We start from the raw sequence: 27,588 nt of genomic DNA on the forward strand, positions 1-27,588 counted from the left end.
CTTAAAATCCGAAGCGAAAAGCTGTGAACGTTTCTGAATGGTTTATAATGTGTGAACGCACGGTTGCCAGTCTGCTTTTCGATCGCCAACGAAAATCCGTTCGTGTTTGCGTGTTGTTCTTCTGCTTCAATCGGTCAAAGTCACGACTGCCATCAAGTTGGAAGTAGCTGGTCTTCATCTGCTCTTCCAATCTCCAGTCCGTGTTTTTCCTGCCAACAGTGGTGTTTTTGTTAAAAATATTGAACTTTGACTTCCCCAATTTTGATTGCATTGCATCGTTGTACGATGGGAAACAAGTCATCATTGCTGCTGCGGGAGGAGGAAATTGCCCAGATTCACGAGGAAACGGGATGTAAGTAACTGTCCAGCCTTGGAGGGGCCTGTGTAGAGTTGTTTTTCATTTAGTGGGTAATTGGGAACTTGGATTGCTTACTGGCGGCGGAAGGCGGGTTCGCAATTCTGTGTCGAGGTGATAAGTAAAGCACTTCGGGTACGTAGAAGCTGTATGAAGGCGTAGGTAACGTTTTCAATTTTTATGAGGGATTTGATGAGGCAGGTACCTTATCATGCGAGTTCCTTATCAGAGTTGCAGCAGCAGTCTTTAGGCTGTGGCATTTTGCCTTGTGTAGTTAGTTATAGGCTTTGATTGGCGTTTTTAATTACGATGTATGTAATTAGCTTCTCGAGGATGTTTGCTTAGGTGGGTTGACTATGACTAGGTATGTAGTTAGCATTTGACTAGAATAATTCTTGAACAGCGCTATCTCACGTGATCATTAATTCGTCTAGGTAGCAGGGCCAGTAACTATTTCAATGCAAGTCTCTATTTTCAATAGTAGGTCTTTAAAATACCTTTTCTCAGCAAAATGGTTTCTAAAGTCACCTTTTTTCGCATTCTTCCTGCGGATCGAAATCCGTACACCTGAGAAATGAATCTAAGTCCGTCCAATTCATACAAAACGACTACTATTTGTATGGAGTGTACGGATTTTGAGCCTGTGCGAATTTTGGTCCCCCACATTCGTGAGGCTCTCCCGCAGAGGACCTGGGATCGAATCCCATCCCCGAGATAGTCACTCATGACGTTAAATTTATAGTGACGTCTTCCTTCGGAAGGGAAGTAAACCGGTGGTCCCGAGATAAACTAGCCCAGGGCTAAAAATCTCGTTATAAAGAGATTAATACGACACTATTTTGCAGGAATAACTTAACTTCAAATCCACGTATTCATATTGTTTACTATCACTTTATAAATTTTGACTTAAATTGTAGTTGGCTTGTTTAGGGATATTCAATTGTTTACGTATTCTGATTCTGATTTAGCGGCCATTCCCTCAGGGAACCGGCAATCCGGAACAATCCGACATGTGGTAAAGTCATCGAAAGACGTATAAACCATCTTTAGACTTGATTTGCAAATTCATGAAGATTGATATGTCGCAAGCTAGGTTACAGAATCGCTAATATAATAGCCATATCCACCAGGAAACTAGTTTTTATTTTGAACAAGCCCCCTCCTTGCTAGGTCATCCAAAAAAAGCTTGAACTATTCTTCTTTGGACTTAGTTTGCTAAACCATGAACATATGCCAAAAGCCATGGACTTGAAATTAAAGTGGTTACTGATTCTTTAAGTTGGGTTACCCAAGTACTCCCAGTGATAAATCCGTGATCTTTGTCACACGATGGCGATCGCAAACGATGCAAAACGAATCGGTATCAATCGCTATCGAAAATCACTAACTGGTTAACCGGAAAAATTACTGTTAACCACTAACGTACACATCAATCGCTTAAAATAATTTATGAATGTCATAACTTCAGAATGTTTCATTCGGGCCTCCATAGTATTGTTCTACGTTATCTATAAATTTCCTTAATCCCCTACAAATAAACAAATAACTGATCTGTTCACTTTTTGTATGAAAACATTTCGTTTAAATATGCCCTGGCCTGGATCATGGGGATTGACGGTGCCAAAGTGAAGGTGCACCGTAAAATAATATCCGTTTGTATAAAATATCACCTTCCCAATACTTTGGCACACCTCTAACGGATCATGATTTATCATGAAACGGCTGCTTGCAGGCTGAGGATCTGTTAATATGTTTCTGCATATTATCAGGAACTCTTCAAATGGAGGGACCGCCAGGGCTCAGTAGTTACTTATGCACCACTACTTGTAGTTGCAGTTTGTTAGATGAATTGTAGCATCCTTTGTACTAATCGGTAATGGTGGATAGGTTTCGAAGCTAACGCATGATCCAACTTTTTGTTATGTGACTTAAAAGTGAGTATTCGGTGAGTTTCTGTGTAACATTCGTCGTTATAAAATTAATGATTGTGAGCAGTGTTGATCAGACTCATTTCCCCGAAATTCGAATTGTGAAGCCATGAACTGTTATAACTGTGCGTTGTATTCCTGAGATGGAGGGGGAGGTGGTTGGGCTTGAGTTTTGCACGTGGGATCCGACAGTTTCGATCTCGGTGGGCCGCAATTCAAGTTTCGGTGAAATGATTCGCACTCACTCACTCACTCATTTCATTTCACCGAAACTTGAATTGTGGCTCTCTGGGATCAAAATTGATCGATTTTGTGTGCAGTACTCAAGCTTAACCATCTGCTTTTCTATCTTAGGAGGATGGAGCATGGTTGTAGTAGTTCGTGGCTTCGTAGCTCGGAAAATGTTATTTTCGGGGAAATGAGTCTGAACAACACTGATTGTGAGGGTGATAATGATACTTGATGATTTGCATAGTGATGATGAACTGTTGAAATTGCATTTGAAGTGATTGTGAGGGTTACGTTAATACCACAGACATAATAATAACAGTAGACACTTATTTATTTAAACAAAAACACTATTGCCTAGTTCTTTACACTTTTACAATGACAGTGTTCATAATAACAGCGAGTGCAAAAGAAGTGATTGAAGTATTTTTTGTTACGGTCGTTGTGATAATTCGTAGTTCAATTAAATAGTAAAAAAATAAACACCCTTCAATTATTGGTAATAAAATAAATTGGTATGAAAGTGGCGTGATGTAATATTGGTGGAACTTTTAGCTGTGATAGTGGAAAGTGATAACGAAAGTTCATACATGATAATCTGATATAGAAGTGCTAGTGTCAAAAACAAAAGTGACGACAGCAAAAGTGAGGCAATTATGTGACAGTGAATAATAAAATAAAATGGGGAAGGGGGACCTTTTCATAAAACTATTTCGTTCTTCACTTTAACCACTCTAGTAACATTTCAGGCCTTATCATAGTTTGATAGTAGTCTGAACTACTAGACTGCAAAACTACGGTAAGGGCTGATTGCTGCTAGGGTACACAGTGACCATTTGAGCAACATTGCTTAGGAACGTCTGTGTGATGAACGCAATAGAGGCTTATAAAAGCAAATGCTGGGAAGGAGCTTAGGGCAGATTAAAAGTGCCAGTACTACCCCTATCGCTACCGACAAAAAAAAAAAAAAAAAGAAAACATTTCGTTTAAATATGATAAATGCGTTCTAGAAGGAAGTTTATATGATTTTTACCCTATCTGATTCAGAGATGTTCTGTAAAGTGCCCATCCCTACACATCGCGGGACAAAAAATCCCGGGATTTGACAAATTTCAGGATTTCCCGTTTCCCGGGATTTTAGTTCTGACTCTTCAAAATTAGCCGGTTTTAAAATTCTAGGCTGAGAAAACGAATTTGGAAGTACACCTTAACTTCAGTCAAAAATTTCAATGATCTTCAATCGTTTTTTCAGAACAGTTTCGATAACTTCAAATGTTTGAAGCAAATTGCTTTAATATTGTGACTTACTTTTTTTTTACCATACTTCCATTAATAAGTGATACAGAGAATATGAAAAATCCCTAGCAAACCCGTAATTAGTCAAGCTAAGTTTTAAAAAAAAAAGACACCGACACGTTAATGCTTCCAGTGGACGATTTGCCCTTTGAAGGAAGCACCACACTAGACAACGGACTAGCATGCAACGCCCAGTGGCACAATCGAAAAACCTTCCTGGCCGAAAAGTTTTTCGGACTGAAGCGGGAATCAAACCCACACCCCTTGACTCGATGCGGCTAAATGCTTGGTAACACTAACCGCACGGCCACGAAGCCCACGAAGTTTTGATTTTCGTTAAGTCACTTCATCAGAATAAGAAAGTCATACATGAAATGTGATTTGTTATAATTAGCATATTATATTGGAAAGTTACATTATCTTTTTCTTTCATTGAAAAAAAAAATTTAATTGTTGAATTTGTACTTTTATTTCAATAAAAATACTATAGGTATTTATTGAAAATTTGAAACATCCCGGGATAAGCATAGATTTTTGCCCCGAATCCCGGGACGAGCAAAATGACGAGAAATGGACACTCTAATGTTCTGGAATAACTTTGTCAATAATACTTCGAATGTATACTTTCCCATTACTCATGAAACGACAACAAATAGTGAAGCAATCCTCAAAATTTCATTGAAAAATATTGAGTTGCTCAAACACGAGCAATTTGAATTTTGTATGTCAGCCCCGTAGCCTACGGTTTAACTACACAGAAGTACGGTTGATTTCTTAAAGAAAAGCTTGGAATACCTGAAGAGATTTGTTCAGGAATTCATTCAGAAATTAAGATATCTGATAAAAAAAGATCTAGATTACTATGGAATAGTTGCTGGTGTTTGTTCTGAAAAAATCCAAAAAGAAAACATTGATCAAACTCTCACAAATAATTTGAGAGGTATCTCTGGACTGATGTTTGTAAAACCGTTTCCAAAAAGTTTTTGGCAACTCTGTCGGCGAGAATCGATAGAGGATTATAGGCAGCACATAAATGTAAACAGGCCGACACGTACTTTGTTAGCTTATGTTCGAGAAAGCAGCAATAAACTTCCCTGCTTTGAGTAACTAACAGTTCTGCTATGACATGAACCAGTCTAGAGCTGAATATCTTTAAAATAAAATTATTAACAATAAGATACTTTGAAAAGAATTCATTTTCTTTACTTCAACGAAATGGTATCCTTTGTCAGGGCTGTTAGCAAGTAGTGAACTTTTATTCTTAATTTTACCAAAAAAACATAAGTTCACTAAGTTTGGCAATACTCAGGTCATTTGGACAGATTGCACATTGCCAAGAGAGCGATAGATTTATTTGTCTTGCCTGTGTGTAATCGGTCAAAATGACCTGAGTATTGTCAAACTCGATTACTTCTGCAATGAGGAATATGGGGAATATGAGAGGTTTGCGGGAACTGACATTGCTGTCAAAGTGTGAGTCAAACCTACTTGCGTTATGTTTGTTTTGAAAGCTTATTTTTATTTAAAACTTTTTAATGCACAAAGCTAAAATAGAAATGGCACTGTCGTATGATGATTTTTTGTATGCTCTTTTTCTAGATTTGTGCATTCAAAATTTAGATACATATTTCAATCTGGATTCCAAGCTTTTCACCTCAACGACAAGCATAGCTGACTTTGATTGAGAGCCTGGAAATTTACAATTCGAAGTCATTCAATTTTCCAGGAATCAAACTTTTTCTTGCAACGCGAAATAGTGATTTTTTTATGGACTTTCCAAGTAATTCCAAGAATTTTATTCAAGATATTTTCAACCAGAGATTTTTTCCTGAAGATAACCCCGAAAATTCGACCGAATTTTTTTCCAGATTTTTTTTCACACATTTCTTAGATTTCAGATTTTTTTTCAAAATTCTCGTTCAGGATTTCTTTAGGATTCTAACCAGTAATTTCGGCCACTTTGTGAAATTAATGCGTAGGCTCCTCCTAAGATTTCTTCAGAAATTGATCCAAAAATACCTTCAGAAATTCTCAAGTAAATCCTCAAATAATCTATCCAGGATTTTTTTTTTCAGGAACGTCTCCAGAGAATGGTCAAATATTTTTTTCAAAAAATATTGAGAACATTTCTGCAAAAATCAGGATTGAATTTATAAGAAAACTCTAAATGGTTTAGAAATAAAATTGCGAAAGACAGAACGGAATTGTTTACCGGATATCTTCATACATATCTTAGTCAAAAAAATTCTCGCATAACTTGTGATCTCGCCCTAAAAGCCATTGGTAACCGAGTGTGTAGCTTGTTGCTACCGAGCCAACGAATGGATTTACACGTTATTCAACCATTTTACGAAGAAGAGCAGATCCTCCTCTATCTCCCAGTGGTGATAGTTTTCATCTTGGTCCATTTATTTGCTTAGAAACAAGGAGCTACACACTCGGTTACCAATGGCTTTTAGAGCGAGATCACAAGTTATGCGAAAAATGTGTGTTTGCACAAAGTGAACTATTTCTTTTGGAAGAGAATCATTCTTCCAAGGAATTTTCGTTTTCTTCCAACTTTCTCCCTAAAACGTTTTGGCATTCGCCGTTTTGAAATGCGACATGTTGTCACCCAAACCTCCATAATATCGTCAAATATTTCTAAAAATATTGTGGAAATTTCTGTAAAAACAGAGTTGTATTTCTAAAGGAAATTCTAAAGTGGTCTCAGATGAAACTTCTGTAAATATCCTTCATTTTCTTCAACACCTCCGAAAGAAATCCTAGATTGTTGAAGAAGTCTCGGAGCATCTAAATGAATTGCTAAGATAATAATTAAAAACATAATCAGTCAAATCTATGGATACTATGTTGCAAGATTTTCCCACAGGGCAGAATCGCAAAAAAAAGGTAAAAGATTGTTTGGAGGAATGACTGAAATAATCGCCGTTGTATTTAGTGGTGTGAAAAATGGACTTTTGAAGAATCAATCGCAATTTTATACGTGAAATTATCCGACAAATGTTTGAACTGCTGGAATGTTTCTTTGGTGAAATGCTGGAGAAATACTTGAACAAATATCGGAAGGCACTTCATGAGAAGTTTCTGATTTAATGGATTGAGTCATTCTTCCTGTAGAAACCCTTTTTTCAAAGCTCTAATCTTTGTTTATTTCATTGGTATAATTCCTAGAGAAAACTTGGATAGACCTTCTAGAGTAAAAACCGGAAATATCGTTGGAAGAGTTAAAGTAACAATTGCTGGAGGCAATTTTGGGATGGTATCTGTGAAAATTTTCAGAGTAACCCATGTGGAAATTACTTGAGGTAGTAGTGTTGGAGTGGTTCAGGATTTCCTAGAGATAATTCTGGACAAAATTGAACGAGAATCGCTGGACAAATTTCTCGGCAAATTCATGAGAAAATTGGTGAAGAAATCTTTAGAGGAATTTCTGGAGTGATCTCTAGAAGAATCCTTAAAAGTATTCCGGAAGAAATTTATAGAAAAATCATTCAATAAACTCCTGAAGCTTATTCTCAAGGAATCTTAGAAAAAAAATCCTGAATACCTTGTGGAATAGTCGCGTGAGAATCTCTGAAGGTGTCTCTAAAATCTTATGAATTTTAATCTATTACAATCCATTTTGATGCGCCAATACACGTTGATAACTTCCATCAAGAAAATTTGTTCAAATTTCTTCAAATAATTCAATAAGCGTTGATTACGGTAGTTAGCAGTTGATTAAAATTCTCAGACAGCGCTTTCTCTCGTGATCCCTAATTTGTTTCTATTTTGTCCACAGTTACGCCGAACCAGATTGAACGGTTGTATTCGCGATTCACATCGCTGGATCGCAGCGATTGCGGCACGTTAACGCGGGAGGATTTCCTGCGCATTCCAGAACTGGCCATCAATCCGTTGTGCGAACGGATCGTTCACTCGTTCTTCGCCGACAGCAGCGACGATCGGGTCAACTTCCGCCAGTTCACCCAAGTGCTGGCCCATTTCCGGCCGATCAAGCCCAACAAGGAGAACAAGTTGAACAGCCGCGAGGAGAAGCTCCGGTTCGCGTTTAAGATGTACGACTTGGATGACGACGATAACATCTCGCGTGACGAGCTGCTCAGCATTCTGCAGATGATGGTTGGGGCCAACATAAGCCAGGATCAGCTGAACAGCATTGCCGAGCGGACGATCGTCGAGGCGGACTCGATGGGACAGGGCAAGATCACGTTCGAGGACTTTTGCCGTGCCTTGGAGCGCACCGACGTCGAGCAGAAGATGTCCATTCGGTTCCTGAACTGAAATCGACGCTCGTGGTGTGATTGGTTTGCCAATTTAGGGCAATCTTAGTCTCAAAATGTAAAAAAAAACTCCTTTCAGTTTCAAAGTTGGAACTAATGCACACGACGAGCGAATTACGAGCAGATAAAAAGTTAAGAATACGATCGATTACGGGAAGTTTTCCAAAGAAGATAATTTCAATGTTTGTAGCTGCATGATATGTAAATAGCGAGTAACAGAAAGAGTATTAACCAATAAAGAATAATTCTAAAATGTGTGTAACCAAGCTAGATGGAGTCGATTTTCTTTCGAAAGAATCATACCCTCACAGTAAATTCTTGTCCCTTCTCTAAATTTATTTAGGCTTAAGCAGTTATATGGGTAGTATCGTTTTTCAACGAATAAATCATCTAGTTAAACATTTCCATCAATTATCTCCCTCTACTTGTTGTTCGTCGCAGTCATTGACACAAATTGATCGTCTCTCTCTATCGCATTCTCCCCCTTAACGGTTGCGACACATTCAATTTACAATTGCGTCGCGTCTCGCATACGAGGTTCTTGTTATCTTCGACAGCCGTCCACAAGCACACAATCATCGTATCGAGTGGAATATCATATCATCGTGGTTTCTCCAGCAGTCTCTACACTATATTTGATTTAAATCTGATTCTGTCACACTTTCAACATGCTGTATTGGGTACACGATATCTAACAATTTCACATCATCCAGGCAAAATGATCAACCCCGCCTTGCGATTATTAGGTGGTGGATGAGACGGCCAGCTTCTTGAGATGTTCCATGAATACTTGCAGCGAGACGTCATCGGTGAGCACCGGGGCACCGCCATCCTGTGGAATTGAGAGCAGAACGGATTGTTTAATCGTAATAATTGATATGATTTATGCGATATGAGTGGATAGCGATAGTTGTGTACCGTAGAACAAGACCTATATTCCCAACTGCAAACTATTATACACCTTTGATTTTTGTACCTTCAGTTAGCGATTGATCTCCGACCCTATTTGTACAACTAAATCTACAGTCAAATTACATGTGATGCCTTAAACATATGTTGGTGATGAAGGGAAAGGGATCCAAACAAAATTTGAAACGGGGAAAGTGCACGAAAGAAGATTTGAGTATGCTGCCCATAAAAGCATAACTGACACATATGGATTTTTTTTCCAGAAAACCATCAATAATTCTTTCGTGTATGTCCCTGGGACTTTTTTGAACATCCCTCTTAGATTCTCTAAGGATTATTCCGATTCTTCTGAATTTTCCATTTTTTTCGAAATCCATCTGAAACTATAGTTAAATATCTATTCTTTTACTGTCAGATTATTCTCTATGGAATACTACCGTAAATCATGTTGAAATTCTTCCAGATATCTCTTGGGGATTTATTTGGCAATCTTTTTTATGGAAACAAAAAAAAACAACTAAATTATTATGGAAAAATTTTGCAAGAATTCAGATTTTTTCCGAAAACTCCTCATAAATTGTTTGAAAATCCTCCTGGCCCTGTTCTAGAAATCCTTCTTTGATTCTAACGGTAATCCTGTTTTTCTAGAAATCTTGGTGGAAAAATTTCGAATTTATTAGTTAATTTCAGTTTTGGATTTTTTTAGTTTATCTTCAGAAAATCACTTTTGAATTTAAATGGAAATCCCTTAAGAAAACTTCCGGATAGCCCTCGGGGACTCTTAAAAAATACAACTGAGATTCATACGGACATCTTTCTAATATTCTTATGAAATTTACTCAGAAATTCCGTTTGAAATTCATCCGAAAATATTTCTGGAGTTCTTCCGGACATCGCTTCGGAAAATGTTCAGGATTTTGTGTGATTCTTTCGCAAATTATCCCAAGATTCCAAGGAAATTCCCAGAAGGATCAGGAAATTATCAGAAGAATTCCAGAAAGATATTCGGAAAAGTCCTAGAATGATTGTCCGAGGAATCCCAACTTCCGGTAGCATCGAATGAATGACCCGGATTATATGGTTTTCCAGATTAATCTCAAAAGCTTTATGGCAATACTTGATAGAAAAATCCTGGAGGTATGGAGAAGCATCCCGGAAGTAGTTCCGGAAAAACTTATGAAAGAATCTTCAAAAAAAATCTAGTACGAAGTATTCAGAAAAAATTCCGAAAGAATCCCATAACGTTTTCCGAAAAATTCATTCAAAGATATCCGGAAGAATTCCAACATGATTTTTGAAACAGTCCCAAGAATCGAAAGAGTTGACGAAAAAATTACAGAGACATTTTAGAAGAATTCCAGAATGATTTTCGAAAGTATCCTCAAAAGATATCCGAGTATTCCAAAAGGATTTCCAAAAACGTCTCAGATGATTTTCGTTAGAATCCAGAGGCATCCTCGTTAGAATCCCAGGAGTATTACCGGAATAATAGAAAAAAAATCGGAAGAGTCTGAGAGTTCGGAGGAATTCCAGAAAAATTTCTATTAGAGCCCTAGGAAATCTTTGGAAGAATCCTTTTAAAATATCCGGTAGAATTGCATCAGGATTTTCAATTGAAACTTCCGTAACATTGCCGAAAAACATTATAAGAATTTAATTTTCAGGATTTTAAAAGAAATTCCGAGGAGATAAACGCAAAAATCACAGAGGGATTTCTGCAAGAATCCCAATAATATGTTCAGAAGAATCACAGAGGGATGTCTAGAAGGATCCTAGAAGTAATACAGGAAGGGTTCTATAACACTCTTTGGAAGAATCTCAGAGCCATATCTTCAAGAATACGGGGGTTTCGAGAAAAACTTAGAGAGATATTCGAAATAATCCCCAAAATTATCAATTCTTGACCAATTTCTTGATCACTAGTAAAACTTATGAAAAAGTATGGTTGAGACCAACAGATATTACGAGTACCTCCAAGAATGCCTCTAGCAATTTCTTCTAGGATTTCCTTTTCTCATGGGAATATCACCAGACATTTGTTCGGGAATTCCACTTGGTATTCTTACGTAAATTTATCCTAAAATTCTTTCAGGAATATTGCCAGGAATTTTTCAAGGAATACCTATATGAACATTTCTAGAAATTTCTTCGACGAATACTTCAAGAGATACCCCAACGAATACCTCCAGTAATACCTCCAGAGATTCCTTTAGAAATTCCTCCAGAATTACTATCAAAAATACTTCAAGAATTTTTCTAGGAATAACTGCATGGTTTCCTCCAGGAATAACTCTAGAAATCCTTCTAGACACACTTTCTGAGATTCTTTAGAAACAACTATAAAGGGTTTTTTTTTTCAGTAATACAGCGAGGTATTTTTCCAGAAACACTCCAGTTATTACAAGAGGAATACCTTCAAAAATTCCCCCATGAATTGCTCCAGGAAAACCTACTTGAATTTTTAAGAAATAGGTCCAAGGATTCCTAATGGAATTCCTCCGAAAATTTCTTCTTACTAAGCTTCAAGGATACGTTTAGAAATTTCTCCATAGATTTGTAAATGATTTTTTACAGAGATCTCTCTAGTAACTTTTCTGGGGATTCTTTCAGTGAATGTTACAATAATTCCAACAGACATTCCTGCTGAATCTCCTCCAGGTTTTTCCCCAGGAATATGTCTGAGGTATCCTAGATTTCTCTTCAGGATTTTCTCTTGGAATGTCTCCAGGGGATTTTTAATGGAAAATCATCACGAATGCTTACAATAATACCTTCGAAAATGTATTCAGCAATACCTCCAAGAATTCCTCCAGTAATAGCTAGAGCTTCCTTCCTAGAAAACATCTAACGATCTGTCCTGGAATACCTACAAGGATTTTTTTTCCGGAACTACTTCCACGTATATTTACCAAAATTCCTCCTGAAAAAAAAAACCAACACGCTTTCCTTCTAGAATGCTTCATGGAGTTCATTATTGATTTTTTTGTCAAGTATTCTCAAGATATTTCAAAAAAAATCCTTCAAAGAGTTTTCCAGGAATTCCTCTTGAGTTTCAATCAACAATTTCTCTAGAAACCTCCGTATTTTCCTACGTGAGCTTCCCCAGGAGATCCAGAGTTTTTTCAAGATTTCGTTGATTTCTTGAGGAATTTCTATGGTTATTTCTTTTAAACTTCTCCAAGAGTTTTTTTTTCCGAGGAGCCTTTCAAACCTTCCTTCAGGAATACCTTCAAAGATACTTCTATCGAAATGCCTCCAAAATGTCTTCAATAATATATCAAGTAATTCCATCAGTAATCCGCCAAGGGTTCCTCCGCTAACTCCTCAGTGTTTCGCTATTAGTTTTGCAGTGATACGCCTAGAAATTTATCCAGGGATTCCAGGCGCTTCTCTACGAATTCTTCCAACGGTACCTGCAGGGATTCCTCCAGTGACTTCTGCAATGATTCCCTGAAGAGTCCCTCCAGAGTTTCCAGCAGGTGCTCCTCATGAGTTTTTTTTTCCAGGATATCATCCAGATTTCCAGTTTCCCAAGAATACCTCCAAGAATTCCACCAGGGATTGCTCTAGATTTTTTTTTGAAGGATTTCTCTTAAAATGTTCCGGAATTTCTCCAAAAATATCCTTTATGATTTCTTTTAAAACTCTAGAAAAAAAATCCTTTAAGAGTTTTTCAATCCTACAAAAAAACTAATGAAATATTTTCAGTAATTCGTGAAATAATATCAAGAACAATTTATGATGTTTTTTTAAGGATTTAAGGCAAACCTTTTAAGAAATCTGTGAAGCTATTCTATGAAGAGCTCTTGTAACAATCCAAAGAAACAAAATAGCAAATTTTCGCGGAATTCGGTGTATAATAATGGAATGGCTGTATAATAATAATATGACAGGAAAAAAATAAATTAAAATAATGTTCGTTCAGTAATGCTTCAACCTTCCAATTTTTTAAGGTGAAACAATATCAAACAACATGCTATTCAACTGAATTGTATTTGATTTTTCTTCATTTTTGTATCGTTGTTGGTAAGAGCTCTGATCATCATTGTAAACTAAACGGGAACATTCAAGTGCATCAGAATGCTTCATCCTCAAAGTTAGTTGATTTCTACATACACGCACATACTTGTGACAATATTTTACAATAAAAATTATGTTTACCTCTGTTTTCTAAATTGTATTCATAAGATTGTAAGCATATTAACTGTAAAAGTTATTTAAAGTATGTATAATCACTTCATTGAAGCGTGTTAATGTTACAAAACTAATTTGCTACATATTCGTATAGATTCGAGACCCCGGTTAATCACACACTTGTGTAATCAAGTTCGACCCGTACAGCAATTAAATTTTGTATTTTTGATATATGATGATTTGTTTGCATTTCATTCGATAACGTTCAAATTCTTAGGGTTAGTCATTCAGTCACTATGACTTGAAATATGAACTTTTAGATACTTTTTCCCTCAAAAAAGAGACAAAATAGAAACCAGACAGAAATAACAAAAAAAATCGAAATTTAACGGAAACCAGGAGACAATATTCTTTATTTATTTATTTATTTATTTATTTATTTATTTACTTTACAATATTCCTTATTGAATTAGACCAAAGATTTCTGTGAGAACATCTCTATTTTTTATTAATATCTTGTGCTATTACGACAAGTAATACGAGCAACTGTATGAATTTTTCAATGATTTTAGCAAGGAATTTCACCAGTAATTATTTCAGAGATTTGCCCAAAGATTCAGATATAACTATGGTTTTCTCAGGTTAGGATAGATGGATAGATTTCTTTATTTGAGAGACTTGCAGCCCGAGAACTTCTTCAAAAATTCAACCAGAAGTTTCTTTGAAGATGCCTTAAGGGAATTTCTGTAAGGATATCTCCAGGACTAACTAAGAGATTTTTTCAATATTTTAAGAAACTCCTTGAAAAACATCGGACGTAACCCCATAAAAAAGAAGGATTTTCTGAAAAAATGCTGCTGTGTTGACTGCTATGGAACCTTAAATAAACGTTTATAGATTCCATGGGATTTTTTTTTTTGAAAAACTCATTGATAAATGTTTGGAAGAACTGGACAAATTCCTAGAAAAAAAAAAAACAATCTAGAAGATGAAGAATGATAAAACACAGGGTCGAATTTGGGGAATTCTTTAAAAAGTGAGAAGGAAGGAATGTTTGGAGAAATTTTTGGAGTTACCGTGGATGAAATAGCGTAAAATATCCTGGCTGGGTTTCTTGGAAAAAAATCCCTGAACATTTTTTTTTTCAACAACTCTGGAATTAACTTTTGCGGATGTTCTTGGATACAATTTTGCAAAAAATCTTTGAAAGATCTCCTAGGGTAACAAATGGAAAATCGAACATCTGGTTGAATGATTAATGGGAAAATATCAGGAGGAAGACCTAGGATAGTGTTGGGAAAACTTTTGAAAGTAATCCCTGAGCAAATTACTGGAGATAGAAACATTGAAGTGCTCGAGAATTTCTTGGAGCATATTTTGGAGAAATTTCTCAATATATTCTCTGAAAATCGCTGGAAGAATATCTGGGATAACTGGTGGAGGAATCCCTAGAAGAATTTCTGGAGACATTCCAGGTGAAATCTCTGGAGAGACAACTAGGATAATTCCTGAGGCTTTTCCTCGATTCATCTGCGATAAAATTTTTGAAGAATAAGGAATAAGAGACTTTAGAGACCATTTTGGTTGAAAAATACAAACTTCAGAAACCTTTCATAAAAAATGATGACTTGCATTAAAATAGAGACCAAGTCTCTGAAAAGAGACATATTACCAGCCCTAAAACGGATGCATTGATTGTTTCGACATTTTAATTTGAAAATTGTTCGAATTCCAGATTACTTTCCCATAATCAGTTATCTACAGTTTTTCAAATTTCGAATAATTTTAAAGGATCGTTCACGAAGGTATGTGAACCCATTATTGGATAAATTGGACAAATATTCTTAAAATTCAATCATATCTTGGGAAAACGATAAAATTTCATACTCGAAAAGATCCTTTTGAGAGGCGTTTTGATAGCGACGCAGCCGAAATATTTTTAGGAGTTTTAACGTGAAAACCCTTTATCATGTACCTATTCTACCAGGCAGTGTTTGCTCAAAGAAATTTCTCTGATTGTTATTGAAATTCCCTGAGAATTCCAGGTTTTTGACGTAGGACTACGTCTTTGTTTTCTATATTGGGGTGCACTTTAAAAGTACGGAAAATGAGACATGTAACGAAATTAGGGGAGATTTTGAGCGTTAATAACTCAGTTGTTTATGAACCAATTATTACGATTTTAGTATCATTCGATCAGAAATGTATCTACGCATCGTTAGTAATATATCCGATAAGTGAATTTTGTTGTTAAACTATTGAAAATTTGATAAATGTTGACCCCTTTCTTATCCAACCAATCACGTTCGAGCATTTTTCGACGGTATCGCTTCCCACTATTGACTGTTTAACGTTAAACTTGCGACGATCGACACGCCACCATATTTCATATAACGGAGGTTATTAGAACTAACTTAGAGGTGATGATTTGGAGGTTATTTGGCAATTTGGAGGTTAAAATCACCTCCAAACACTAGCGATTTTGCGGTGGGATGTTGACGTTTGATCACAAATAAAAGCAAACGGGTCCCTGCTACTTCCCTCAGTCTTCTTTTTGCAGTCGGACTGTGAACACGATCGGGCGAGTCATTCTCGCTTTGCGTTTGCACCCGCGTCATAGTCCAATTTGTGTCGACGGAAGAGGAAGACGCAAGATTAATTTGCGGCGGCGATGACGATGGCTTGGGCGCTTCTCCGAGCGGGGAACTACTGCCGCTCGGAGAAGCGTCCAAGCCATCGTCATCGCCGCCGCAAATTTATTCGCGCTCCCAGATTTCGACTCGTGATAAATAAATTCAGCATCGGTGGTCAAGAAGCAAGCCCGTTAGGAGCCAAATACCAGAAGCCCCAGAGTTGCTGATCCGAGGAGCTGCTGCTAATCAAGCGTCGGACTAGTGAAATCGCTCAAGATTTCAAGAGTGAGCATCATTTCCAGAATTCGACTTGTGCCCGGGGATCCAATACCCGTTGCTGTTTTGCGCCATCCACGTCACGAACCATTCTGCTGGTTCGTCGTATAAGCAAATTCCTCGTTTGACCATGGCAATCAACGGATAACATCCCGTAGTGCTATTTATCTGTAACCGTATCGACGCTAAGGAAGCCAGAAAATCGACCAAAGCCGCCAAAATGTGTCCGTGTTACGCAAATTCAAGAATTCAATCGGTCCTTTTCAGAGCCAACAAATGTGTTTTAAAGAGTTATTTGTGTAATATTCCCTAATGTGTTTACCACATACTTGCTATATTCTCTTAATTCATCTCATAGCGTCATACAATTATAGATTTATTACGAATAATTGACAATACGGCAATTTGAGGATGTTTCCGAGGACGCTGCTGCAGTGCCGTCGGGATGCAATAACAGCACAATGTTCATCTTGTACATCCCTTACCCAGATATCAGTTTAATATAGCCTATTTCCTAGATAAGAAAACGAAGAATTTGAAAGGAGGAACATCATCTGCTATTCTAAGGGTATAAAGCATCCCTCTTTCGTTGAATTCGGTTTCAGGGACGAATGACCTTCGGGTTAAAGTCCCTATCAAACAACAACAACAACAAGAATTCGGTTTCATTCTGTTTTCGCTTTCGAGCTGGTAAGAGCTTCTCTAAACCTGCTCAGCTCCTCGCTACCAGAGGCAAGCTGTTGATCACCAAGCGGCGGCAAGTTTGTACGAGATGGCTGAAGAAAATCGACCAAAGCCGCTTGTTGTAGCGCACATTGTCATCAGCACCGCAAATCTCATCGGGCGAGGAGGACGCAACCAGTGCGCCGTCAAAATGTGTCCGTGTTACGCAAATTCAACAATTCAATCGGCCCTTTCCAGAGCCAAAAAATGTGTCAGAGTTAATTGTGTAAAGGCCCAAACGCAATGACAGCAGAACGGCAACGGAAAGCGGAACCGGTTCGCCAGTATGAATTATAGTATGCTAGTCGACTCAGTGTTGGTTCACTTTCATTCATTGACAGCTCAGTCGAGATGGTGTAATTCATGCTGGCGAACCGGTTCCGCATTCCGTTGCCGTTCCGCTATCATTGCGTTTGGGCCTTAATATTCCCTAATGTGTTTACCACATACTTGCTATAATTTCTTAATTCATCTCATAGCACCATACAATAATTGATTTATTATGAATAATTGACAATACTGCAATTTGAGGATGTTTCCGAGGACGCTGCTGCTGTGCCGTTGGGATGCAATATATTTTCTATTGTTACGTGGTCCTACGTCACCAGTTCGTACAACCCCATAGTACCCTTATAGTTTTTCAAGTAGTAACCACCCTGATAAATAATTTTGAATCTTATCGAGAGATACTTGATCCACGCCATGTTCGAAGAACTCAGACGGAACCCAAGTAATTTACTAGACTGATTGCTGATCTAATGCTTCAGATTATTGTTTTTCTTTTGGAGCTTGCGATCGAAAAGATTTTTGAAACGTTAGTTCGGTTACCCAGTTGTCTGAAAAGTGGAAAACGACTAGAGATGAGAGATGAAATACTGTATGGTCACATTTGCAGACGTCGCAATCCTTCACAGTGGATAGCATGCTATGCTATCTAGCTATATTGAGAGCAGTGAAACAGCTTTTTCTCCAAGTTAGCGTGCTTGTTTTGAACATGGCTCAAATAATGATTGTAATAACTCAATGCGTAATGAATATTTACTGAAATTTGAACACGAACATTCATATGGAATTTGGTTGATAATGCTTATGGATAACGAACATAATATGTTTTGGAAATGGTCTTGAGATAATGATGATGTCTGAATGATGTGATTCTCAAGATTAGGATCGAAATGAGAGTTTTTGTTAGCTACATTCTACTTTATGAAAGAACATGTTCCGTTCATCTGATTATTTACTGGAATATGATTTGAACAAGGTGAGCAAATATATGAAATTAGATTTCAGTTAGACCCATAAGAAGGTAATGAAGTCGTACTAAAATTAGAAATGTTACATATAAAACGTGTTAGTATGTTGAGTTTAGCTTACTTATCAGTGAGTAAAGGATGAGAAGTATTATATGTATGTACTAATAAAGAGGTTCCAATTTTCCCGAAATAGCTCCAACCCCTACCCTACAATCACCACAAAAATACCCGAAAAAGAAAAACTGAAAATTTATATCTACCGCCATGGGAGCAGCCGTCTGCAAGCAGCAACAGAACCCACCCAGAAACCCAGAAACGAGGGGTTTTTCGACGCACAGGGATCATCGGCCATCATCGTCGCACGCACACACAGAGAGACAGTGGATTGAGTGGGGGAATCCAGGTCGTAAGTGGGATTTAACATATTTTTTGGTGGGATCAAAAACGTACAATCAAATACATGCTGTTTCAAGAAAAATTACACAAGAAGCGAAACTCACCTGCCCGTAGGCGTACATGTTGTTGTGCGTCTGCGAAGGGTTGACCTTGGACAGCAAGAAGCGAGCCTGTGATCCACCCTGCTCCGTATCGATGTACCGCGGCATGGGGAAGCGCGTCTGCAGGATTTCCTGGGCGTCGTCCACCGGAGCTTGCAGCAGCTGCTTGAAGTTCTCGTACTCGGGCATGTCCTGGTACTTGAGGTTACGCCACTGGGCGATGGTTTCGCCGTGGAATATCAGAATTTGGAAGAAGGTGTCCATAAGCAGGATGCGATCCGGTTGGATTGAGGACGTGTCCAGGAGTACGGGTTCCGGCGGTCCGTTGAAGGAGTACGAGTAGAGAATGGGCTGAATCATGATCAGCGATTGGGTGAGGTCTTCCCGCATCAGCATGTGCCTGTAGAAGGTCGTTTCGTCTGGTGAATTGTTGAAAACTTGAAGGAATTGGGACCGACGAAGATGATACATGAACTGGGGGAACAGCGAAAAGTTCTCCGCCAAGCGGAAGCTATTCGGATCGTCTTTGCCGTATTCGCCGAATTTCTGGCAGAGACGGATGAGCTGCCGATCGACCCAACGGAGAGTGTCTGGGCCATCGTCGGATTCCGCTCTGTAGACGACCATTCGAGACATGAGGACCGCCGCAGCTTCCTGATCGAATCCGGCACTGATCATGTGCAGATTGGAGGTGGCATCGGCCCAACTTCGCGCCACAGTGGTGACTCGAATTCTCCGCTGTCCACTGGAATGTTGATACTGTGTGATGAACTGAAGGCAACCTCGCCCGCCTTGGGGAATCGGCGCCGCATGCTGGTTGGCCACTTCGAAGAAGAATGCCATCGTGCTGTTGGGCGTCATCGTGCAGAGCTTCCACTGCGCCGTGTTTCCCATTCCAATCTCCGAATCGGACACGGAAGCGTTTTTGACGTTGAGCGAAACGCACGATCCGATTCCTCCCTCGATTTTCAGCTCGCGGGAACACTTAATCTCCAGGGTGCCATTGAAGGCCATCTTCAGATCTCCCTTCTGATCCACGGCGAATACTCTCTGGTAGGTTTGTTTGAAGAGGGACGAGTTGAACGAATCTCCCATAACCATGTGACCTCCGGTAGAGTTGCAACACTGCTTCATCTCCATCAGACCCGTTTGATCCAGGGCACAGGAGTAAATGTCGATGCAGTGCCCATTTGTAGCAGTTCTCAGCGCCAGGGCTTCGTAATGCTTGATAGCCTTCTTCATGAACTTGGCATTGTCCTTCTGGATGTCGTGATGCGAACGGATTGGATGCTTCAGTTCATCATCCACAACCTGACCGGGTCCCTGAGAGCATGGGCCACCGAGGAACATCATAATGCGAGCTCCAGTGTTGGGGTAAGTGCATTCCAGAAGGCCCACAGCAATCGATAGAGCAGCACCCGTCGATCTAAGGAAACGCTTTCCTTGTGGAACTGGCCATGGATCCCGTTGCAACTCGCCCAGCAAATCAGTCAAGGCCATGTCGCACTTATGAAGCGGCTGGAGGAAGCGATTTGCCGGAGGAACTGGCCCTGCAGGCACTCTCATCTGCTGCTGAGGCTGTCCGGGCTGATTAGGCCCCGGACCGCGTCCAATTCCCAACATATCCTGTATCTGCTTGGCAGATAAATCCTTCGTTCCTCGGAACACGTAACTCTTGGAGCAACCATCCGTTCCAAGTTCATGAACCTGTACCATCTTGCCGAAGGTAATCAACCCAACCAGAGCATTGGCCGGAAGCAAACTCAGCGACATCTGAAGCGAGTCCTTCAATGCATTCAGCTCCTCTTCGTCCATGCAGGTATCGACCACGAACAGGAACACCGGAGGAAGACACGGTGCCCGGGTGATCGTGTACTCAATGGTACTGAATCCGGCAATCAGCTCGGCCGGTTGGTGCTGCTCGGAAATGGCCGCGTACTGCGGTGGGAACGGATTCCTCTGGAAGCAGAAGTTGCACACCCAAAGCTTGGCGCGATAGTCCACCTGACACATCGGATTCAGAATGGCCCGGCAAGTGGTCCTGGTGCAAACGACCGGATCGTACATAATCGGAGGCAAATCCGGACGTTCTTTAAGCGGTTGATAGAGGCACCCCAGTGGGACCACCAGCCGACTGGCATCGATCCGGCTCGATGGCCAAACGTTCCACGTAAAGCGGATGCCATCGCGGTCTTCGTTCTGCTGGATGAACTCCTCGTATGTCGTCATCGCTGAAAAGGGGAAGAAGATTCAGGGTCAGCTACAAACCGTCTCTCTTATTAGTACATCTACAGACTTACCTCCACTCTTTTCAATATTCCGTAAGCAGGCCTTTATTTTTAAACACCTCACAAGTAAATTAACACAAAACCAGCATAATTAGCTGGAAAGAATTCCACAAAACGGCCACGAAATCGATTTCGACCCGAGAACAATCCACCGAGAGGAGAGTGAAAAACACGTCAGACCGCAGCTGTCAAAGCGCGATTTCGCCACAAAACACGTCACTTTCGCCCGGTGCCCTTCAGGAACGTTTTGTACACGCTAAAGTTAATTTATAAAAAATGATTGATAATTATTTTCTAATGTCGAATTCGTTTTTGAACCGAGGTTGGAACTGGCGCAACCCGTTATGAATTACAGTGTCAACCCTAACCCGATTCAGGTTCGACTGAACTACAATTTGCTTGACGTTGGTTTGTTTATGTGTTGATCACCGACCCAGTTCCTAAAAACCAAAATGACATAAAATGGGTTCTAAAATGTTTAATGAATTTCTTGTTTTTATCTAATAATTCGAAAGAGCATGTTCTTTCAACTCAATACAGAATCAGAATTAGGGCGAATGTGAAGACTAATACATTCTCAGAAAAATCGATTTGAAGTTTAGCGGATGTAATTTTAATTCTATACAGGGGGTGGGAAACTCCAGAGTCTATATACACAGAGTTTCGCGAAGAAACTTCTTTGAATGCTTGTACACGGAAAAAAAAATCTGTGGTTAAAATTTCTATTGTAGCTGACTATGCCCATTCTTGAAACTACCATGGAATTTCGGACCAATTTACTATGTTCACGGTACATCCCACCACATTACTGGTACATTTGACAGAAATAATTTACAACAATCTGATTTCGACTACAGACATGGTAAAATTAAGCGCATTTCTGGTCTGCTGAAAATTGCCGGTGCGAGCGCTTAAGTTAACCCCCTAAAATGGTAGTTTTCACCGCACAATTTTTTTGCGTGTACTTCTTCGTCTTCGAAAATAGCTCCTATCTGTTTTGCTGGGCTGCTCGATAGGTAGACGGTTTGACAGCTCGATAGGTAGATTTTGTTTCACTCTTCGCGCAACTCCTCATTCATAGACTCTAATTCGGCTCAGTGTGCCCGGCACACTTTTCGCTCATTTTCGGCACACCTGTTTACACCCTTCAGAAATAACGATAATCGATACTGGCATCCCTGTCGACATGTCACACGGATAAATAATTTCATACTAAAATGCTTAAAAGTTACACTAAAACCATATTCGGTCTATTGAGCTCTCGTCGAGCGGTGTCAAGAACACGTGCGCAAATTTTCTGGTTGAAAATACTGCCGTTTGATTTTGCTGGGAACAGCTGATCTTTGTTTATATTTTCAACTAGCAATCTTAAAAGTAGTGTTGGTGACATGTAACGTGTATGTACACGAACGCAGAAACCACTATTCACCCCTTGGAATGCATATAATCGCTTTATACTTTCATAAGTATAATCGGCGTTTAAGATGCATAATGCTTAATGACGCTTAAATGATTATGATCCCGTTACGGTTTTTTTTACTTAGGGCCCATTCACAAATTTCATAACGCTAAAGGGGGTGGGTGGGTGTCTCCGTAATGTTACAGCTCATACAAAATTTGTAGAATATTCATACAAAAAGCGTTACGAGGGGGTGGGTGGGTATCCAAAATGGCCTTTTTTGGCGTTATGAAATTTGTGAATGAACCCTTATCAGACTCAAACCAGAACAAAGGAAGGATCGAAATTCCGTCAAACTTGGGTACCTTTTGCACTACCGAGGGACTAAATGCAGTACTAGAAGTGGTACCCAATCTGAGCCGGAGTGGGACGGACCTGATCCAACTTTACACATTCCCTGTAACGCGGCGTTCTAATATGAAGTTCCACACGATGATGACCTTGTTAGATTGTTCGATTGTGGTGCCGTTCCCAGTGGCTACAACCAACAGGTCTCCATAATTTCACATTTCTCCGCTTGTGAGGAACCTTCATTTGGAATCGCTAACTGTTATCGGTCCACATCAGGTGAAATCAAGGGAGACGACACATCTAAATCCACCGTTTGGCGTTCGTTATGATTGAAGTCGACAATTTAGATCGGTGCACCTTCACCTACCTTTGCAACGCTAGCGTACGATGCATGGGATAGATGAGATGGAGGAAGATATGCACTGATGCTAGATCAGATGGTATAGATGGCATGCATCTAAGGTCATGATGAGATTGAACCAATGAAAATAATCTGTCTGTTTTTATGATAACCTCGTGTAAATTCAATCATCAAAAAGGAAATTTATTTGGTAAGTAAGATTCATTCTATAACAAAAACGTGTAATAAGTCAAAAAAAATATTATCTTGTTTAGGCGAAAAAGTGGAACTAACATATCTGTATGCAATAATCGACCTGGTCCGAATGACATTCAGAATCTTCGATGCACCTTCAGGTGTAGAACTACGGAACGCTGGATTTACTTTACAATATCTACTATAAGAATGTTATACAATGCAATGTAAATCTTTTTGAATCAATAAACTACTCATTGGTTGAGTAGCGCTGATGGATGTAGAAGAGAAGTGGGATAGGATGAAATGCTAATTTTTGTAGATTGTATAAGGTATCTATATTTCCACCACTTAACTCTTCACGCAATTAGTACTTTGATTTATGTTAGCTTTGATTCAAACCTGGCATGGAAATAGGTGATGTAAGGGGCTCAAAACGCAATAGTTGCAAATGCGCAGCGATTCAGAAAAAATCATTCTGATGATGGAGGATTCGAATCCCACTGGTCGAGAATTTTTTTTCGACTTTGCAGGGTTTATAGTATCATCGAGCAAGCCACAAGATATCCATGTGGTAAACTGACAAAACAGCCTCTCAGCGAAAAACTGTATAAGTGCTCTAGGAAAATACAGAGCTGGAAAGCAAACTCTCTGTCAGTTGGGTCGTAACGCCAGGAGGGGGATACAATCGTCATACCTCAGTGTGATCAATTTATAAATAACTTAAAACCTAGTTCATATTTCTGATGGAATACGCAATAAGATTTGTAGTCAAAACATCCAAGAAATGAAAGTTGATTGCTGACATAGGTACTTCAGAAACAAACGAGTAATTCGACTCACAATTACATATTATTCACATTTATTTACTCCATTTGGTTGCAGCAGTTGTAATAGTCTTGTTGTAGAAACCAATATTTCGAATATACTTCAGGGAGATTCGTGTCGGCAACCTTTTGCTATACAAATAATTCCAATGCAATTCACTTTATTACCATCCGGAAGAAATGTTTAACGCCTCCGTTGCCTCCTAATTCTCGCCCTTCTATAAATGTCGTATCTGGATCTGGAGGATTATATAGAAATTAAATTGTTAACAAAAACCTCACTGAAACATACGGTTAAGTCGGCTTACCTAGTGCATTTACTCCTTCAAATTATTGGCTACCACCGCTGCCATGTCTGGGACCGTTTTCAATAACCATTTTACAAAGAAACTAACAATTATACTGATGAATTTAGTATTTTTCCCATTAAAATGCACTTGTGTTAACGAACTAAATTATTTTGCTGTTTTGGTGATGCGAAAAAAAAGGATGCACTAGTGACAGCTGGGATGCGCATCGAAAAAGTAGATGCGAGAAGATGTAGAAGATGCATGGGGATGACACAGATGATGAACAGATAGTGCGCTGCGTTTTATTGTTTTAGAAATATGAATGATTTATGATGATGTTCCGAAATCTTAACAAATCTGGATGTGTCGCCCCCCTCGTATGAAACCAAAATTTGAAAACAAAAAATGTTTAAGCGGCAACCTGGAATCAAACCAAAAACCTTGCGATTGATAGGCCGGTGCGAATGTCACGCGCCTATCGACGCCTTGATGAGAAGTGATGCTACAACGATACATAAAGTGCTTGCATTGCAATAATCGTTCCACCTTTCATAAGGCAAAATGTATGAATTTCGATAGTCCAGTTCGCTGCGTGTATGGACATTTCACTCCTGATCTAAACTTCCTGGATGACATTCTTAAAATCATTTATCATTATCAAAATTTTCATTTTATTTGATTATTTTCAGAAGGAAATCATTATCAATTACCCATATATGAGTGAAAAAATCCTTTATTTTTCAATGCTGAACATGTACCCATATATGAGTACACCCATATGATGCTTTACCTATAGGTATTTATATATAAATAGGTAAGGGCACTTTATTCATAAAATGAGTGTGTGCACTTTTCGGCGATTATGGGTAAACTTTACTCATATTTGGGTAGACTGATCTTAGCGTGCAGGCCTTTAAGAAACGTTCTACATGGCAGATGAGCAAGAGGCGAAAACGACCGCAGCTCTCGTACTATTTATGTTTACGATCATTATCATCATCATCAGAATTTTGACGTTAGTCATTTTAGTGAACCGCCGGCTTGCAGATTTCTCTGTCCCACGAAAGAAGTTCCGAAAATAAATTGCGTTTTTCCCCTGAAAATGAATCTGGAACCTATCAATAATGCCCTGTCGCATCTGCGGATGTTGCGCTCAAGTGTGGGTCAGGTTTTCGAAACGCTCGGCAACGGCGTCCGGGCCGAACACGGCGAAGAAGGTAAGGAGCAAAAATTCCTTCAGGAACTGCAGGAGCTTTTGAACGGGGTCAACTCCAATCTGCGCGAGTTCGAGACCTGCATCAACGATCTGACGCCTCCGCAGGCGCCTTTCAATTTAGCCAACACGGCTTACCTCTCGTTGGAAACGAATCTGGAGCGGCAAGCGCTTTATCCACATCTGGTGCAAAGTTACAAGTGGCACGATAAGCTACACGAGTACAGTACCTTTGCTTCGGTTCTGCTCCAGCAGAACTCCCTGAAGCGGTCCTATTACACAAACACCAAGCGGAGGCGTTCGCTCCCTTCCAGCCATTTGGCCACGCCACAGTAAGTCGGACTGCGAAGAACATAAAATTGATATATTAGAGATTCACTTTTATTTTCGACTTTCAGAACTGTTGATAATCTCATTGGAAGCATCCACTTCCCGAACATGAATTTGAAAATTGTGCGCCCTTTCATGACCAACGCCATTCTGCACGTAAGTATATAAAAACAGTACTGGTAGCGGGTCTCTTTTTGGCGACCAGGGGGCAAGATCAAAATTAAGTAAATTTACAGGAAAATGATTACGATGACGGAGCGTTGAACGTTCCAGGCTCGTAGCGAATGCGTATATCATAAAAAAGAACCTCAGATATCTCACACTTGAAAAAAAAATAGACCAAACAGGGAGCTAACCTGGTGTAGTGGTTAGAACACTCTCTCGCCTTTCACGACGTCCTCTGGAACGTCCGTCGGACCCAACTGACCAATCTCTTGGATTGTTAGCAGTAACTCAACAAGAACTACTTGTCGTAATTACAAAACCTATTGTAAAAACATTACATAAACAACCAATTGGATTTTTTGAAAAAAATCCCTTCACCTTCTGTTTGGCATGTGTTCAGTTTTTGGCAAACCTCTTTGGTCTCTTTTAGGCATAAGATCTCTAATAAAGTTTTTAGTTTAGAGACACGCAGTGGCTATCCATATTTATAGCCAATCTACTAATACGCGATCCCCTTTCCGACAGATCACAATCGCCCGAGTCCTCCGAGCGGCAGTCATTCTCAAGGGACTGCTCATCGAGTGGGTCACCGTCAAGGGTTTCGATGAGTCGCTCCTGGATGGGGTCGACGAGCATTGGACCGTGTCGCGACACCAGGTTTTCCGTAAAGTCCAGGACCATGCCCACTCGGCGATGTTGCACTTCTTTTCGCCCACCCTGCCGGATCTGGCCATTCGAAGTTTTATTGTATGAGTTGTTCGATTAGGCTTCTGTTAAAATTTACTCATAATTGTTACTAAATTTCTTTCAGACGTGGTTCCGTAGCTATTTGACGCTGTTCGCCGATCCGTGCAAGAAATGTGGGAAGCATCTTCATAATACACTGCCACCGACATGGAGAGATCTCCGGACACTGGAACCATACCACGAAGAGTGCAAGCAGTAATTTAAGCGTCCGATATTGTAAGCTAGTTTCTCATCATTTATTTTTCTTCGAGTTTACACTACTTTATTTTGAGCAATGCTGATGCTCACATCTAAGAACTATGAATATTTGTAAGATCAATCGATCGACACCTAATTCTTAAAACAAAATTATCACAGCCCTTGATCGACCGAAAAGGAGCATTGGCTTACTTAAGATTACCGAACATCCTCTCCCCTCTTCGTGAACAACTGTGGACTTTTTGCCAACCCCTATCCCTTCCCCATAATGCCATGGTAGACTTTCAAAAGTATTTTTCAATTATTAGTGAGCGCTCAACTTCCGAGCTGAATAGACGCGTTTTTGCTATCGTTCTCTGGAAGTCGAACACAAGCTAATTTATTAGTCCGTTTTTTTCGGTTTTTCCTTTTCTCAACGCCGTGTCATCTAGTGTCGATGCGCATCGTGCAACTCCGTCATGGGCCGGCGGGAGAATACTTTTCGTATAGACTTTTCGAATGTGCCGAAGAAGCCAGATGTGGCCAAAGTCCATCAATTTTGTGCGACTGTTCTGGGTATCAAACCTGGTGAAGTGTTGCGTATCCAAAACAGCAGAGCTCTCGGTGTTACGTTCGTGACAGTTGTCGATCTAACGCTGGCACAGCGTATTTGTGAAGAACACGACAACCAACATGAAATATCGGTTGATGGAAAAAAGTATCCGCTTCGCATCACAATGGAAGATGG

General features: G+C 39.6%; 3 protein-coding genes across 4 annotated transcripts; 2 read left to right on the forward strand and 1 right to left on the reverse strand.

Annotated features, from left to right (window-relative positions):
• Positions 1-104: 104 nt before the first annotated feature.
• Positions 105-8,359, forward strand: LOC5569222 (calcineurin B homologous protein 1). Its single transcript, XM_001652732.2, has 2 exons — positions 105-352; positions 7,592-8,359. Exons 1-2 carry the CDS (start codon positions 286-288, stop codon positions 8,092-8,094), a joined length of 570 nt encoding a protein of 189 aa, XP_001652782.1. The 5' UTR covers positions 105-285; the 3' UTR covers positions 8,095-8,359.
• A 49-nt stretch (positions 8,360-8,408) lies between these two features.
• LOC5569219 (protein transport protein Sec23A) lies at positions 8,409-21,000 on the reverse strand. Of its 2 annotated transcripts, XM_001652734.2 has the most exons (4): positions 20,819-21,000; positions 18,522-20,749; positions 18,282-18,299; positions 8,409-8,925 (listed from the first exon to the last, which is right to left on the reverse strand). In XM_001652734.2, exons 2-4 carry the CDS (start codon positions 20,745-20,747, stop codon positions 8,836-8,838), a joined length of 2,334 nt encoding a protein of 777 aa, XP_001652784.1. In that variant the 5' UTR covers positions 20,748-20,749; positions 20,819-21,000; the 3' UTR covers positions 8,409-8,835. The 2 variants fall into 2 exon arrangements, with proteins under 2 accessions (XP_001652784.1, XP_001652783.1); XM_001652733.2 differs by lacking the exon at positions 18,282-18,299.
• A 4,210-nt stretch (positions 21,001-25,210) lies between these two features.
• LOC5569226 (mediator of RNA polymerase II transcription subunit 27) lies at positions 25,211-27,027 on the forward strand. Its single transcript, XM_001652735.2, has 4 exons — positions 25,211-25,753; positions 25,820-25,907; positions 26,442-26,663; positions 26,728-27,027. Exons 1-4 carry the CDS (start codon positions 25,311-25,313, stop codon positions 26,860-26,862), a joined length of 888 nt encoding a protein of 295 aa, XP_001652785.1. The 5' UTR covers positions 25,211-25,310; the 3' UTR covers positions 26,863-27,027.
• The last annotated feature ends 561 nt before the right edge of the window (positions 27,028-27,588 follow it).

The sequence above is a fragment of the Aedes aegypti genome, chromosome 1 (assembly GCF_002204515.2).
Source record: "Aedes aegypti strain LVP_AGWG chromosome 1, AaegL5.0 Primary Assembly, whole genome shotgun sequence".
Taxonomy (NCBI): Eukaryota; Metazoa; Arthropoda; class Insecta; order Diptera; family Culicidae; genus Aedes; species Aedes aegypti.

Excerpts from the sequence above, each read along its gene's own strand:
- LOC5569222 (XM_001652732.2), top strand. The coding sequence starts at position 286 with ATGGGAAACAAGTCATCATTGCTGCTGCGGGAGGAGGAAATTGCCCAG. Across the intron at positions 353-7,591 it reads GATTCACGAGGAAACGGGAT|TTACGCCGAACCAGATTGAA; the intron begins GTAAGTAACTGT and ends TTTTGTCCACAG.
- LOC5569219 (XM_001652734.2), bottom strand. The coding sequence starts at position 20,747 with ATGACGACATACGAGGAGTTCATCCAGCAGAACGAAGACCGCGATGGC.
- LOC5569226 (XM_001652735.2), top strand. The coding sequence starts at position 25,311 with ATGAATCTGGAACCTATCAATAATGCCCTGTCGCATCTGCGGATGTTG. Across the intron at positions 25,754-25,819 it reads AGCCATTTGGCCACGCCACA|AACTGTTGATAATCTCATTG; the intron begins GTAAGTCGGACT and ends TTCGACTTTCAG. Across the intron at positions 25,908-26,441 it reads TGACCAACGCCATTCTGCAC|ATCACAATCGCCCGAGTCCT; the intron begins GTAAGTATATAA and ends CCTTTCCGACAG.